We start from the raw sequence: 12,499 nt of genomic DNA, 5'->3' as shown, positions 1-12,499 counted from the left end.
CAGAGCAAAACAAGCGACCCAGGAATATACCAACCGGCCTTGGGCCAACAAATCGATCCAGCAATCAACTGTTTTCATGGCCGTTTGAAAGTCGGAATCACCAAATTCGTAGCGCTGAGACCAGCACAAAGGAGCATAGCGCAGGCGCTCGACCACCACAGCATGAAGCCAAGCCAACAGCAAATGCACGCGCGAGCGCTCGACAGGCTCCCGCGCCATATCCGCTGGGGCCACGGACTGCAACGTGCGCAAGAGCGAGGCCTTCAAGCCTGACGCTGGCTCATACACGAACACTCGCGCAGAGCGCAACAAGTTTACAGGAAGCTTGGGGTTGATCTCGGTCGTCAAGAAGATACGGAAGTTGGGGTTTGGCGCAGCTCCGCTCACCTTCTTCTCCAAGGTCACCAACCATGACGGGCCAAGGTGAACGTTCTTCAGCATGACCCATTTGCCTGTCTTGGCTGCATCTTGAATGGCACGATCGGCATCCACAAAGCCTTCTTCCGACCCAATGGCAACCTCAAGCAATTTGCGATTGTGGCCCTCGGCCAGCTGGCGGACGTTCCCGCTCGCATCGAAACCGCGCGCGCCACACAACATAACTGGGGTCAAGGCTTCCACCTCCTTCAGAACGGCTTGTTCCAGAAGGTCAGCATCGGGCTGTGACATAAACTCAGCGCCAAAAACCAAATTCACAAGCTGGTGACTGTAAGCCAAGACACGGTCCGGGCGCGTGGCTTGCAGGAGTAGCAGACGGCGCATGGCAGCCGCCACAGGCGAGGGCTCATCGCTGGTAATAACTTCTTCCAGCGCCTCGGGCAGGTGGCTCTCCGGCTGCGAAGAGATCACCCAGGCTGCGAAAGCATCACAGTGGGCTCGCACGACGTCGGCCAGACCGGCAAATGCAGCCACGCTGCCTGCCAGGAAATGCAGGGAGCGCGTTTGCTCCGTTTGCAAAATGTCGCGCTCTGCCAAAAAGTTGAAGCTGTTCTCCTGCAGCACAGCACCGCCCTTGCCTCCGGTCAAAAAGTGGTGGAACTCAGCATCAGCAATGGCACGGGGGCTGTCTTGCACATAGAAGAATGCCAGCGTCAATGCAAAAGGCATGCCATGTTCGTGAAGCAGGCCCGGCGACACGCGGCGGAAAGTCTCCACAAAGAGGTCCTTGACAATGATGTCAAGGCGCTGGTGTGAGTCGTCGACACCATCCAAATGGGCGTTTTGCGTCAGCACGACGCTAAAAATGTCCAAGAAGAACTGCAGGGCATAGTGGTACAAAAAGTGGACGACATGTAGCTGTTCGAGCGTAAAATAAATGTGACTGCACTTGGCCGCCAGCGGTACGTACTCCTTGGTTACACTTGCGATGACCTGCATCTCTGTGTCGCTTTTGGCGACCTCTTCTGCCACTTCAGCGGCCTGCGTCTTGAGCGTCTCCAACGCAGTAAGGACCTTGTCATCATCCAAGATGCTAGTGCCCACCTCGTTGAGGGTTTGCAGCAATTGTTTCTCGAGCGAGCGCAGCTGGGCTCGGAAAGCACCCTGCAGCTTGAGCTGCTTCATGCGGCGCTCGTCAATGTCCGGGCGCTCGCACCGAAGGGCCTGGTTCAGGCACTGCGACTGCAACGAGCCGCGGGTAATGGTAAAATTGACCATGGTCACGCGACTGCACAGATCTGGCGGGAACTGGTGGGCATTGTTGCGCGTCAGCAAAACCATGGCAAAGCTCGGTGACAAGTCAATGCCATCATCTTGGCCCAACTGCAACAGGACACGCCCGCCGCTGCGCTTCACTTCTTTGTTCAACACCGGGTTGAGCAAGGGGTCGTAAGTCTCCGCGTCCTGCACCAGCAAACGCGTGCCAAAACGCAGCGATGTTTCCAAGGTCTTGCGGAAGGAGCGATCCAGAAAGCTCGTCTGCGTCGAATTGGTGTCACCACCCGACTTGCGCACAAAGTCCAAAGCTTGGCCGGCAGGGTCGATCACAAGAGCAAAGCGATGCGTGTACTTGAGCATGATGGCATTCTCCACGCACAAGTCGTCATCGGGGAGGCCATTGGCCTTCCATTCCAGTCGCTCGTCGGGGGTGCTGAGATATTCCGTGATGCTAAGCTCGCGCTTGAACACGATGCCTGAGCGATCCAGCTGACGACGCCACGTGCGCATCAACGTCTGACGGTAGGTCTGGTCAAAATAGCCGGCATAACCGATAAAGGCACCGGCCAAAAGGGCATCGCCAACCATGGTGCTGAGCTGGGCCGAAAATTCGGCCGTACCCAGGGACCAGCGCTCCCGCTCGTCCTTGAGTGACTCCAGTAGCTGCACGCTACGCTGCACCTTGAGCCGAGTCGTGTTGAGCTGGTCCTCTGTCTTGCCGATATTCTTCTGCAACTCGTTGTATTCGCTCGTGAGACCCGCAAGTCGGCCCTGCAGTTCTTGGAGAAGTGCCATTACGGCCGCATGCTTGGCCGCCATCTCATCAGCGTCACGTGCCAGCTTTTTCAACTGGTTGCGCAACGGTTCAATTTTGGCCAGCATGGTTGTGTAGGAAAGCATGGCCGTGGCCCACTTGACGAGGGGTCCAGCTGCCTTGGAAGCCTTGTTTGCGCGCTCCTCATTGAAGTCGGGGTTTGAGACGTACTTTTCCATCTGCGCGCGGATTGAGCCGTCCACCGAGTCGGGGTCAAAATCCTTGATGCGTGGCAAAAAGTCAGGCCGGGACACGACGGACCGGATGGCCTTCCAGTCGGTGGTGAATTCGTTGAGCATGCAGAGGGCTGCTTCGAGGGCCATCTTGACCGTTGCCGGAGGATTGCCCAAGGCCTTGAGCTCGCGAAGCGCGCTTGGCGGGATGCCTTCGACCGCCTCCTTGGCTGCAAGCACGGCGGGTTCGACTCCGGCAAGCTCTGTTGCAACTTCGCTCTTGCGCTCAGCAACCTCCTTCTGCTTTTGCACCAGCTCGCGCTCAAGGGATTCTGCCTCGCGCTGCTTGGTCTGAGTCTCCTCCTTGGAAGACATGACCTCCACCATCTTCTCATTTGCACGCGCGTTCATCTCGCGCAGCTTGGCTTCCTCCACGGCCATTTTTTGTTGTTCCTCCTCCACAGCCTCAAAGGTCGCCTGAATCTTTTCCAGGCCCCGGTTCAAGTGAAGTTGCTGCTCCTCCAGCTCACGCCGCTTCATGGTATAGATGGCCAGCATTTGATTTACAAATTCCAAAAAGTGGCGCGGTGTGATGACGGTACTTCGCCCCTCACGCTTCATGAGCCGACGGGCTGCGGCGGACGCGGCTTGATGAACGTATGCCGTCGCATTGACCACGGCCGTGCGATGATCCGGGTACTGTGTCACGCGGCTGGGAACGGCCACCGGAAAGTTGGCGGGTGCCGCGTAGTCAGGACGGTCCAGATCCAACACATCTGTAAACTCGAGGCCGACCTGGAAGCGGGCCTCGTCCGACCAGTCGCCATACCAGTTGAGAACGCAGCGATTGAACAGCGCAGGCGACGTCGCCGCTCGGTCCTGCAGACCCCCTTCAGCTGGGTTCATGGTAAACACCACATGTAGGTTATCCATAACCTGGCGCGAAAACCAGCGGTAGAGTTCCTCGTTGCCCTCTAACACCAACCCCTGGCGCTGGGCACCCTCCTTGCACTGGTTCATGAGGGCGGCGTAATCATCGCCCTCAAACAGGCCAGGCACTTCGCCATTTGCCAAAAGCGTGTTCATGCGCTCCAAGAAGGCCGTGTCCTGTACATTTCCTTCGTCCATAATGAAGACGATTTTCTCGCCCTTGGTACCAGCTCTACGCAGGACATTGCGCAGGTCTTCGTCAAACTCATCCGCACCGTACTGGTTGTGGACCTTGACCTGGAACACAGTCAGACCATTCATCCAGGCTACAAAACGCGAGAGCGTTGTCTTGCCTGCCCCAGACATGCCAATCATTAAAATGTGGCCCTGATTCTGGCGGAAGACACGGTCGATTCGCAAAACGTGATCCAGAACTTCATCGAAGAGAACGAGCTTGACATCCAGTTCTTCCTCACAATAAACCTTGAGGCGCGCCCGCACGTGCTCACGAAGACGCTCCTGCTCCACCGGCATGTACAAGCGGGAGAGCCAGTTGCTGTAGAGGATGGGGCGCTGCAGAGCAGCGGTCATGTCTGCGCCCCCGGGACCAAAGTGTTTGCGAGCCACGGCATCAATGTTCTCATCCGTCCATTGACGCTCATCCGCATAAACAAGGCGATCTTGAAACAGGCGCAGAGCTTCGTGAGCCCAGAGCCGCACCAGCCCGTCCAGATCAATCGTATCCAGAGGTTCAATGGCCTCTGCAATGCCTTTGACCCAGCGCGTCATCTCGCGAGGCGAGTAGATGTAGTGGGGCTGCATGTCAGCGGTGAAGCGCTGGGAGGTCATGGTGAAAAACTCAACCATGGCGTTGGTCAGCGAGTCGGCATGCGGCTTGAGATGGGGCTGTAGATCCAGCATGGCACGGTTAAAGGTGCCGTAGATTTGACGCAAAGACTCGGGTCCTGGATAATCGACATAAACGACAGGCACGTGCCGCAGCAGACGCGAGTCCATCGGCACTCGACCCGGGTCCGTTGGCGGGTTGCAGGCACCCACGAATTGGATGCGCTGCAAGCGGACCCAAGTGTGGTCCTCGGTACGCCAAAAGCCACCTTGCTCAACGAGTTGTCGCACAAAGGTCACAACGCGAACCGTCGCGTAATCATCGGGCGCTGGCAGGTTGCACTCATCCATAAAGACAACCAACCACTTGTTCAGTTGTGAGGGCGCCAGCGTCACGCCATTCGGCGTGCGGCGATAGTCGCAGTACTGCTCAAAAGTCTTGAGAATCAGGTCCGGAGTCGTGCTGCTACTAAAGTTGAGGCCCGCAACATCAAAGTGCGGAAGCGCCCGCAGAGCGCTGAAAAGCGTCATGGTCTTGCCCGAGCCAGGGGGACCGCAGAGAACAATGGGCAGGTGATCACTCAGCCACGTGTAAAGGACGTCCGTGTGGCGCACCGTGTCGAGCGTAGGCACAACCACATCTGTGCCGGAGACCTTGCCTTTGATATCGATGCGCGGGACTTGGTTCTGCCAGGGGCTCCAGTCGCCGTTGGGCAGCTTAACATCGAAATCCATGACATTCTCAGCCCCACCAGGCATCTCGACAAAGTCAGCTCCGTGTTCGCGCAGCCAAGCGCTAAAGTCGTTGCGCACCGTGCCACGACTGTCGCCCACAAGAGCCCAAAGAAGGGAGAAAATGAGTCGCTTGCGCGCATAGATGACCACCTGCGCCTCGGTCACGGGCAGATCGTGGCGCCGGTTGTACTGGCACACAAAACGCACAATGCTGTTGAGCATGCACAGGAACGAGTTGACCGCACGCATGGTCGAGTATTCCATGACATGGAAGAGGTCCCGGGCCCAGTGGATGGCTTGCTCCACGAGACCGCCTTCTGCAAGGGCAGGGGCGATGGCGTCCGCAACGAGGTTTTGAATGGTCAACATCTCGTCGGGCGTCAGTTCCTGGTCGGCACTATCACTGTGCAGCACCTCCTTACGCAGCTGCCGCAAATAACGATCAAAGTACATGTTGACGGACAAAACATCCTCCGAAAACCAGACCATGCCGCACCGTGATACTGTGGCCAAGGTGGCGTGGCGCAGGTCCTTGACCTCAAAGACGATGCGGATGCAGGGAGGCAGGCTCAAGCGCTCGCCGTTGGGCAATGTCAGTAGCTTGTTGTCGTCGAGAACTGAGTTTAGGTTTTCAACCCATTCGGGATCGACGTCACCATCAAAGATAACCCACTGGCGCTTGTCCTGCTCACCACGTTGGTTGTCGACAATCTTGCGAATGGTGTGCGTGAAAAGGCCATCGGTCCATTCACGCGTGGTCGGATCTAGTGAACCATAGAGCTCATCCTTGGTGATGGCTTTGGGGTCAATGACGTGAAACTCCGAGGGTACCTTGTTTTCGCCAGTGCGGGCCGCCGTTTTTTCGCTGACGCGCTCGAGAGCCTCGAGAAGGATGCGCCAAGCAGCCGACTTGCCGCTGCCGCTCGGGCCAACCAGCATGAGACCGTGCTGGAGACAAGAGACTTGATACACCTGAAGCATCTTGGTCAGGAACAAGTCGTTGAGAACGTAGTGACGCTCCTCACAAAGTTGACGAATCTCCGCCTTGAGCTCGTCCAGGGGCAGCTCGGGCGGCTTGACGCCCGGGAAGACGTCGGCAAGCAGACTTTCAAGGAGGGGGATGTCATCCGCCACTAGCTTGGGCACCAAGGTCTGCGTAACCGATTGAATCAGCACCTCCTGCTCATCAATCTGGGCAGAAAGGTCGTCATCGACGGAACGACCAGCGGCTTCAGCAGCATCACGAAGGGCTTTGAGACGATCGCGCTTGATGTTACCAGCGCTCACGAGAACAGCCTTGAGGGATCGAAGACCGAAATCGTAGTGGGATTGGTCGGACAGCTGCTCGGCGCACAGGATGAAAAGGGGCACAATTTTCCGACTCAAGGGCTCGGCTGAACGGAAGCCCTGAGAAAAGAGCATGACCTGAGCAATGAGCTGACGGTCGGGCTTGGTCATGGCAAGCGGCCGAAAGAGCTTCTTGAGATTGTCCGGAAGGTTGGAGCGACCAGCATAGCCAGGGTTCATGGTGATGAAGACAGCCATGTCTGAGCTCACGGGGATGCTCTTGCCCAACAGCTCGGCTCGAGTCTCTTGACCCGGCTGGGCTGCCTTGAGCGCCAGTTGGATGACTTGGATCTGTTGGGAGACTGCGGACAGCATGCGCTCCTCGAGGCGATTGAACTCGTCGAAGCAGCCCCACGCACCCACCTGGCAGAGGCCAATGAAGATGCGGCTCATGGCCTGGAAATCAAAGGTTTCATCGCAGTTGAAGACAAGCACGAAGCGGCCCAGTTGGGCTCCGAGGGCCTTGACTGACTCTGTCTTGCCCGTTCCGGCAGGGCCAAAGGGGCTACCACCCTGACGCATGGCCAAGGCTTGGGTCAGAGTGAGGAAGCACCGGTCGGTCAATGGTGTTTGAACAAGCTTATCCACGAGACCCAAGTACTCAAAGCCATAGTGGTTTTGTGTGTCCGCCATGCGAATGCTCAGCTGCAACATGACATCCTCCTGCTTGGGGTTGAAGTAGAAACGCATGTACTGCAGCCAATGAAAGTCGGTGGCCTGGGCCACATTATTGCCAATGAGTTCGCGCACCACATCACGCTGGTGTACCAGCTCGGTAATCATGTGCTCCAGCTTCTTCCGCAAAACCGGAGGCTGATACTGCAGCACGGTGTCGGCCAGCCCGGAGAGAACTTGCATGACCTGCTCCACAACGCTGTCCAGCGACGTTCCGGCCTCGAGGGCGGCTTCGACGCTTTCCGACCAGGCCACCTGGGCCGCAAGTACGACCAACTGAGCCTGGTAGGCATTGAGCCAAGTCTTGTAGGACTCAATCTCAAAGCCTTCAGCCATAAGCTTTTGCACGGCCACAGTGGCCTCGGCCAAATTTGTAGCGAGGGCCAAGCGGATGGCTTGCTCCAAACCCTTGAGCCACTGGTTGATCTTGACATCCTTGCACACAACGGGGGTAGCAAAGGGCACGCGCTCCAACTCCTTGGACGCGACTCCAAGCACATTGTCGTGAGCATTCGTAAGGGTGATTGTCTGTACACCTGCAAACATCTTCTTAAAATGTTTCTGGAGGCGGTCCACGTTCTTGCTGTTACCGATAATCTCTAGCAAATCCTCGTCTCCCACGAAGTAAAATCGAGGGAAGGCGGAGCGCTCACGTTCCAAATACTCACCCAAAGCCTACACAGCAAACCATGTCCCGCCACGGAAATGAGCAAAAAGAGTGAGTGCAAAGAAGAAAGTATTTTTTGAAGAACCGAGAGCATGTGATTCATTTCATTTTGCCCGGATCCATGTCATGCATACCTTCTGAATTTTGCCCAGCAAGTCTGCAAGGCGCTCCAGTGACTTTTGTCCTTCAGGAATGCTCAGGACCTCAATGGCCAAACGCGAATTGTACACCTTCTTCATAAGAGACAGAAACTCGGCACTGATACTGTATGCGAGGCAAGGAGAGGCATTTGAATAGGCATGAAACACGAGATGAGGCTTGCGCGCGCGCGCGCGCGCGCGTGTGTGTGTGTGTGTGTGTGTGTGTGTGTGTGTGTGTGTGTGTGTGTGTGTGTGTGTGTGTGTGTGTGTGTGTGTGTGTGTGTGTGTGTGTGTGTGTAGAGCAAAACAGTGTCAAACAAAGCAGAAAAAGACGGCAAAGCAAACTTGTCTCAGATCGCGACGTACGTTTGGAAACGACTGCTTTCATTGGGGAGGAGGTGTTTGATGTCTGCACTGCCGGAGAAAATGCCCTCCAAATAGACCCACTGGCGCTGGACGTCCATCCAAACGTCCAGCAGCGCGAAAAGCCGGCTCAGTTTGTCGTGCCAGCTCATTGATTCTTCTTCAAAGACCTTGAAGTATGGCGACATACGCATGGCCTCTAGGGAGTTGATGTGCTCCTTGAGCAGGTTGAAGATGTCGTCCCAACCACGAATGAGGTGAGTCTTGTTCTGGTAGCCGACCAAGTCAAACTCGTGGACTGCCCACTCCTCGCGAATCTGGCGCAAGTACTCCTCTAGACCCATCTCGCCCTGTGCTTGTAGCATGATGTCCTTCAGCGCCTTATCGTTGCGACCCATGTCCACATCCCACACGTCGCCCAGCGTCATGTCCGTCAAGACCCACGAAACACCAAGGGCGCGGATCAGCTGCTTCCAATGACGCTCCTTGAGCGCGTCGGACTTGAGGTTGATGATGTGCTGGTTGCCCTTGAGATAACCCTTCACGCTGGCCATGGTCGTTTCGTACGAAGCGTATGAGCGCACGCGGGCTGGCAGGTTTTTGAGCTGGTTGATGAGGTCCTCGAGTGCGGTTCGGATCTTGCGCGGCACCACGGCCGACCAGGGAATTTGCTTGAGGTCGTTAATGTGTGTCCAGATGCGCGAGAGCTCAGACCACGAAGCCTTGAGATCATTGAGCTCCTCCACCTTTTCATCAACGCGCTGATCTTTGCGAAAGTCCATGTCAAGCGCAAAGTGGGCGCGTTCGAGGTTGTCTTGCTCCTCCTTCACCTTGACGAACCGGCTTTCATAGATGGAAAGGGCGTTGACGGCAGCATCAGGGCGTACCCCACCACCAACTGGCTTGTTAACGTCCCAATCCTGCAGCAACGTGTTGACGCGAGATACAAGCTGGCGGGCCTCGTTGACTACCTTCAGCTGGACGGTGTCACGTTGCGCTTCAAGGCTCAAAGACTTTTTGCTGACCAGATCATTGAAGGCCTCCCATTCACTTGCAATGCTGTCAGTGTACAGCCAGCCATCGGGGAAGGCGTAGCGTTGGCGCTCCAAGATCTTTTGCCCAGCTTGGAACGAGGTGATGTCGTCGGCCCATTGATGCATGCGGCGGCGCGTATCTTGCAAAGTTGTAATAAAGCTGACGGCTTCCCCAGTGGAGACGCCGTCAATGCCCATGCCCTCGAGGGTCTGTCGCGTGCGCTGGATGGTGCTGAAAAACTCATTCATGCGACCGCCAATCTTGGAGCCAAACTTGGCGAGCATTTCGCGGTGCAGAGCCTCATACTTCATATTGACGCGCGTCAAAACTTGGCCGTAGTCCACCTCGACGGGCCCAATGAACTTGCTCGTCTCGGCAGTATCAAACGTGCGGCGAGCGTTGCGAAGGTCGACAAGGAGTTCGTTCCAGAGAGCAATATCGTCCCCAAGCTCGTTCTCGATATCTTCGGTCGACATGTCCCACAGCGCTTGATATTGCAGCCAGACCTGCATGTACTCGTCCACGGCCATGACGGTTTGATCGATGGTACGATAAGTGTCTGCCAAGTCGCGGTTGCCGTTGGGGAGCTTGGTGAGCAAGCCGCAGTACGTTCGCTCGCCAAGAGAGGGGGCCACAACGCCCATGGCAGCAGTCACGGCTACTTCATCGTCTGTCGAGCGCACGCGGGGCAGCGTGGTGACCACGGCCACATGCTTCTGTAGTTGACGCAGCAGCGCGGCACGCGTGTGTTGGGGTGGCGGCTCGATGCGCAACTTCTCCTGGTACATGGCAATCTCGAGCAGGATTGGGGCAATGATGCGGCGCGGGGCCTTGCTACCACGGCGAGCGCGAGGTCCCCGAGCCAGGGCTTCATGATCATACTCGCGCAGAGCCACACACCATTCACGCAAGGCAGTGGCGAGAACATTGGCGAGCTGTTGTTCAAGGCGGTCCTCCAAGCGGGCCAGCCAGTCGTTGAGGTTCACGTAGCCGCGCTTCTGCAGCTCCTCGATGAGGTGTTGCATTCGCTCGATGATTTTGAGCAAAACGTTGCTACGATATTCCGAGGTAGCAACGCTCTGCACCAGCTTCTCCAGCTGCTCCGCAATGTCAAGTGCCATATTCACCTTGTCCTGGAAAATGAGCACGTTTGAACAAAAGTCTTTGATGGCTGCCTCGACCTTGAAGTGCTCCCAGGAGACGGCCAAGAGGCCAGAGATTTGGGTATGCAATTCCTCGTGCTGGCGGGCCAGGAGAGGTTGAATTGTGGGGTTGGCCTCAATGACGGCGATGACACGCTTGTACGTTTTGAGGTTAGTGGCGAGTAGCGAGCTGAGGCCCGAGAATCCCTGGCGGCTGATCATCTTAGAAGTCAGCTTGAGGGGCAGGCGATAGTTGAGGCTGCGGAGTACGCGCACCTCGCGGATCATGTTCAGAGCAGCTTCGGGAAAGTCCACACGGAGCTCGAAGGTTTGGTCCTCCTTCTTGAAAATGGTGAGGGCACTGCGCCCAGGGTCCATATTCCTCGATTCCGTCTCGCGGGCCCACTCCTGGATGATGGCATCAGCATCGAGTTCCTCGCGAAAGGCATCGGCGACTTGTTTAAGTTGCCGGCCATCCTCGCTGGCGTTCCAGTGGTGACTGAAGACCTGCTCTAGGCGCTTCAGATAAAACTCAACCTGGCGATCAAGCTGTCGGGACCAGATGACACGACCCGAGACGGCCGGAATGTCACGCACAAGAGACATGGTGAAATTGTTGGTATTGATGTAGCGCACCTCATGGATGGCTTTGAGCTTGGCAATATCCTCAGACACGCGAGCCAGGAGCCGAGAACGGAAATCGGACACAGCCTCGCGTACGCTGGGTCGGTTGAAGAGCACCTCAAAACGTCCAAGGATGCGGAACATGTCGTTGGCGGAGCGCGCCACGCCCAGCTGATCACGCATTCGCAATGCGATACGTTTCTCCACTTGCTCGATGCGCACTTGGTAATCGCCCATCGCAGCGTTCCACTCGTGCGTGCCCGTCTCACTGAGATCCAGAGGCTCGAAGCGAGTAATGGCATCATAGGCTGCGTTGACCTCCGAAAGCGCGAAGCGATCCTCTTGATCACTTTCGGCGCCCGCGCGCTGTATGGCCGTGGGCTTTAAGACGCGCAAAATAACAGACAGAAGCTGTTCGTGCTGTTGACGGAAGCGGCTGAGGTCCTTGATGCGCTGCTGTAGACCCTCATGATGGGACTCGACCTTGCGCAGCGTCTTGAGGGAGCTATCGCGGCGACTTTTGAGCTTGTCGCGGAACATGGTGCGGATTTGTTCAATCTCCTCGTCCCATCGCTTGAAAATCTTGAAGCAGTGGTCGAGGACGCGCATAAAGTCGTCGTAGGCCATGCGAAGAAGGTCACGACTTTGCAGGATGATGCGGGTGCGATTGGAGAGATCCCGCGAGATGGCCTGCACAAACTGAACGGCGCGTGCAACGGGATACTGTGACTTGCGCAGCTTGCGGAGGTTGGCAAAGATCTCAAAGATGGCCTTGTAAATGGCGTCGAGATCGGTCGAGCGCATAAGAAAGCTGAGGGGATGGTTGAGGCCGCGCATGAGGGAGCTATAATCGCTGGTGGTCTCCAAAGCCTTGTTCAAGCCAATGTCTGAATCAAAGCTGACAGTGGCATGAAAGCGGCGGGCATGCTTGAGGACTTCCAAGGTAAAGCCAACCATGACCGATTCGCGCTGCGCATGAAGCTCTTGCAAAGCTTGGTCCAAGTTGAGCCAAAAGCTCACTTCTTGAAGGGCCGATCCCGTTGAGCAATCACGCTGCAGGTGAGTGATCTGAGGATACAAAACAAGGCCACAGCCATCAGGCCAGTAAACAGGTAATGAGCAACGACGGAAAAAACAAAACAAAAACGAAAACAGCGGGGGGAGGGCGCGCGCGCAGGGGGTCGGAAAGACACTAGACGTCAGCATACTTTTTGCATGTCATGAACCCAACGTTGGATGACGCGCTGTAGCTCGTCCAAAAAGGTGGGGTCATCGGCTCTAGAAGTGAAAGGCGGCGCACACACATTGGTAAACCTTGGGTCACGGCGGAAGGGGGGGGGGGGGGGGGGATT

At 56.5% G+C, this 12,499-nt stretch overlaps 1 protein-coding gene across 1 annotated transcript in view; it reads right to left on the bottom strand.

The window, feature by feature from the left end:
- The window catches only part of MONBRDRAFT_11532 (uncharacterized protein), a gene marked incomplete at both ends in the record, with an annotated part of 15,108 nt that overhangs the window by 1,593 nt on the left and 1,016 nt on the right, over positions 1–12,499 (bottom strand). Inside the window, 5 exons of the mRNA XM_001749277.1 lie at positions 35–917; positions 1,008–7,851; positions 7,978–8,107; positions 8,350–12,215; positions 12,356–12,425. Of these exons, the coding sequence (XP_001749329.1) occupies positions 35–917; positions 1,008–7,851; positions 7,978–8,107; positions 8,350–12,215; positions 12,356–12,425 (11,793 nt within the window). The remainder of the gene's footprint in view (positions 1–34; positions 918–1,007; positions 7,852–7,977; positions 8,108–8,349; positions 12,216–12,355; positions 12,426–12,499) is intronic.

Source organism: Monosiga brevicollis, genomic scaffold, assembly GCF_000002865.3.
Source record: "Monosiga brevicollis MX1 MONBRscaffold_29 genomic scaffold, whole genome shotgun sequence".
Taxonomy (NCBI): domain Eukaryota; class Choanoflagellata; order Craspedida; family Salpingoecidae; genus Monosiga; species Monosiga brevicollis.
The sequence above is the reverse complement of the archived record's forward strand: the minus strand, read 5'-3'. Positions and strand labels throughout refer to the sequence as shown.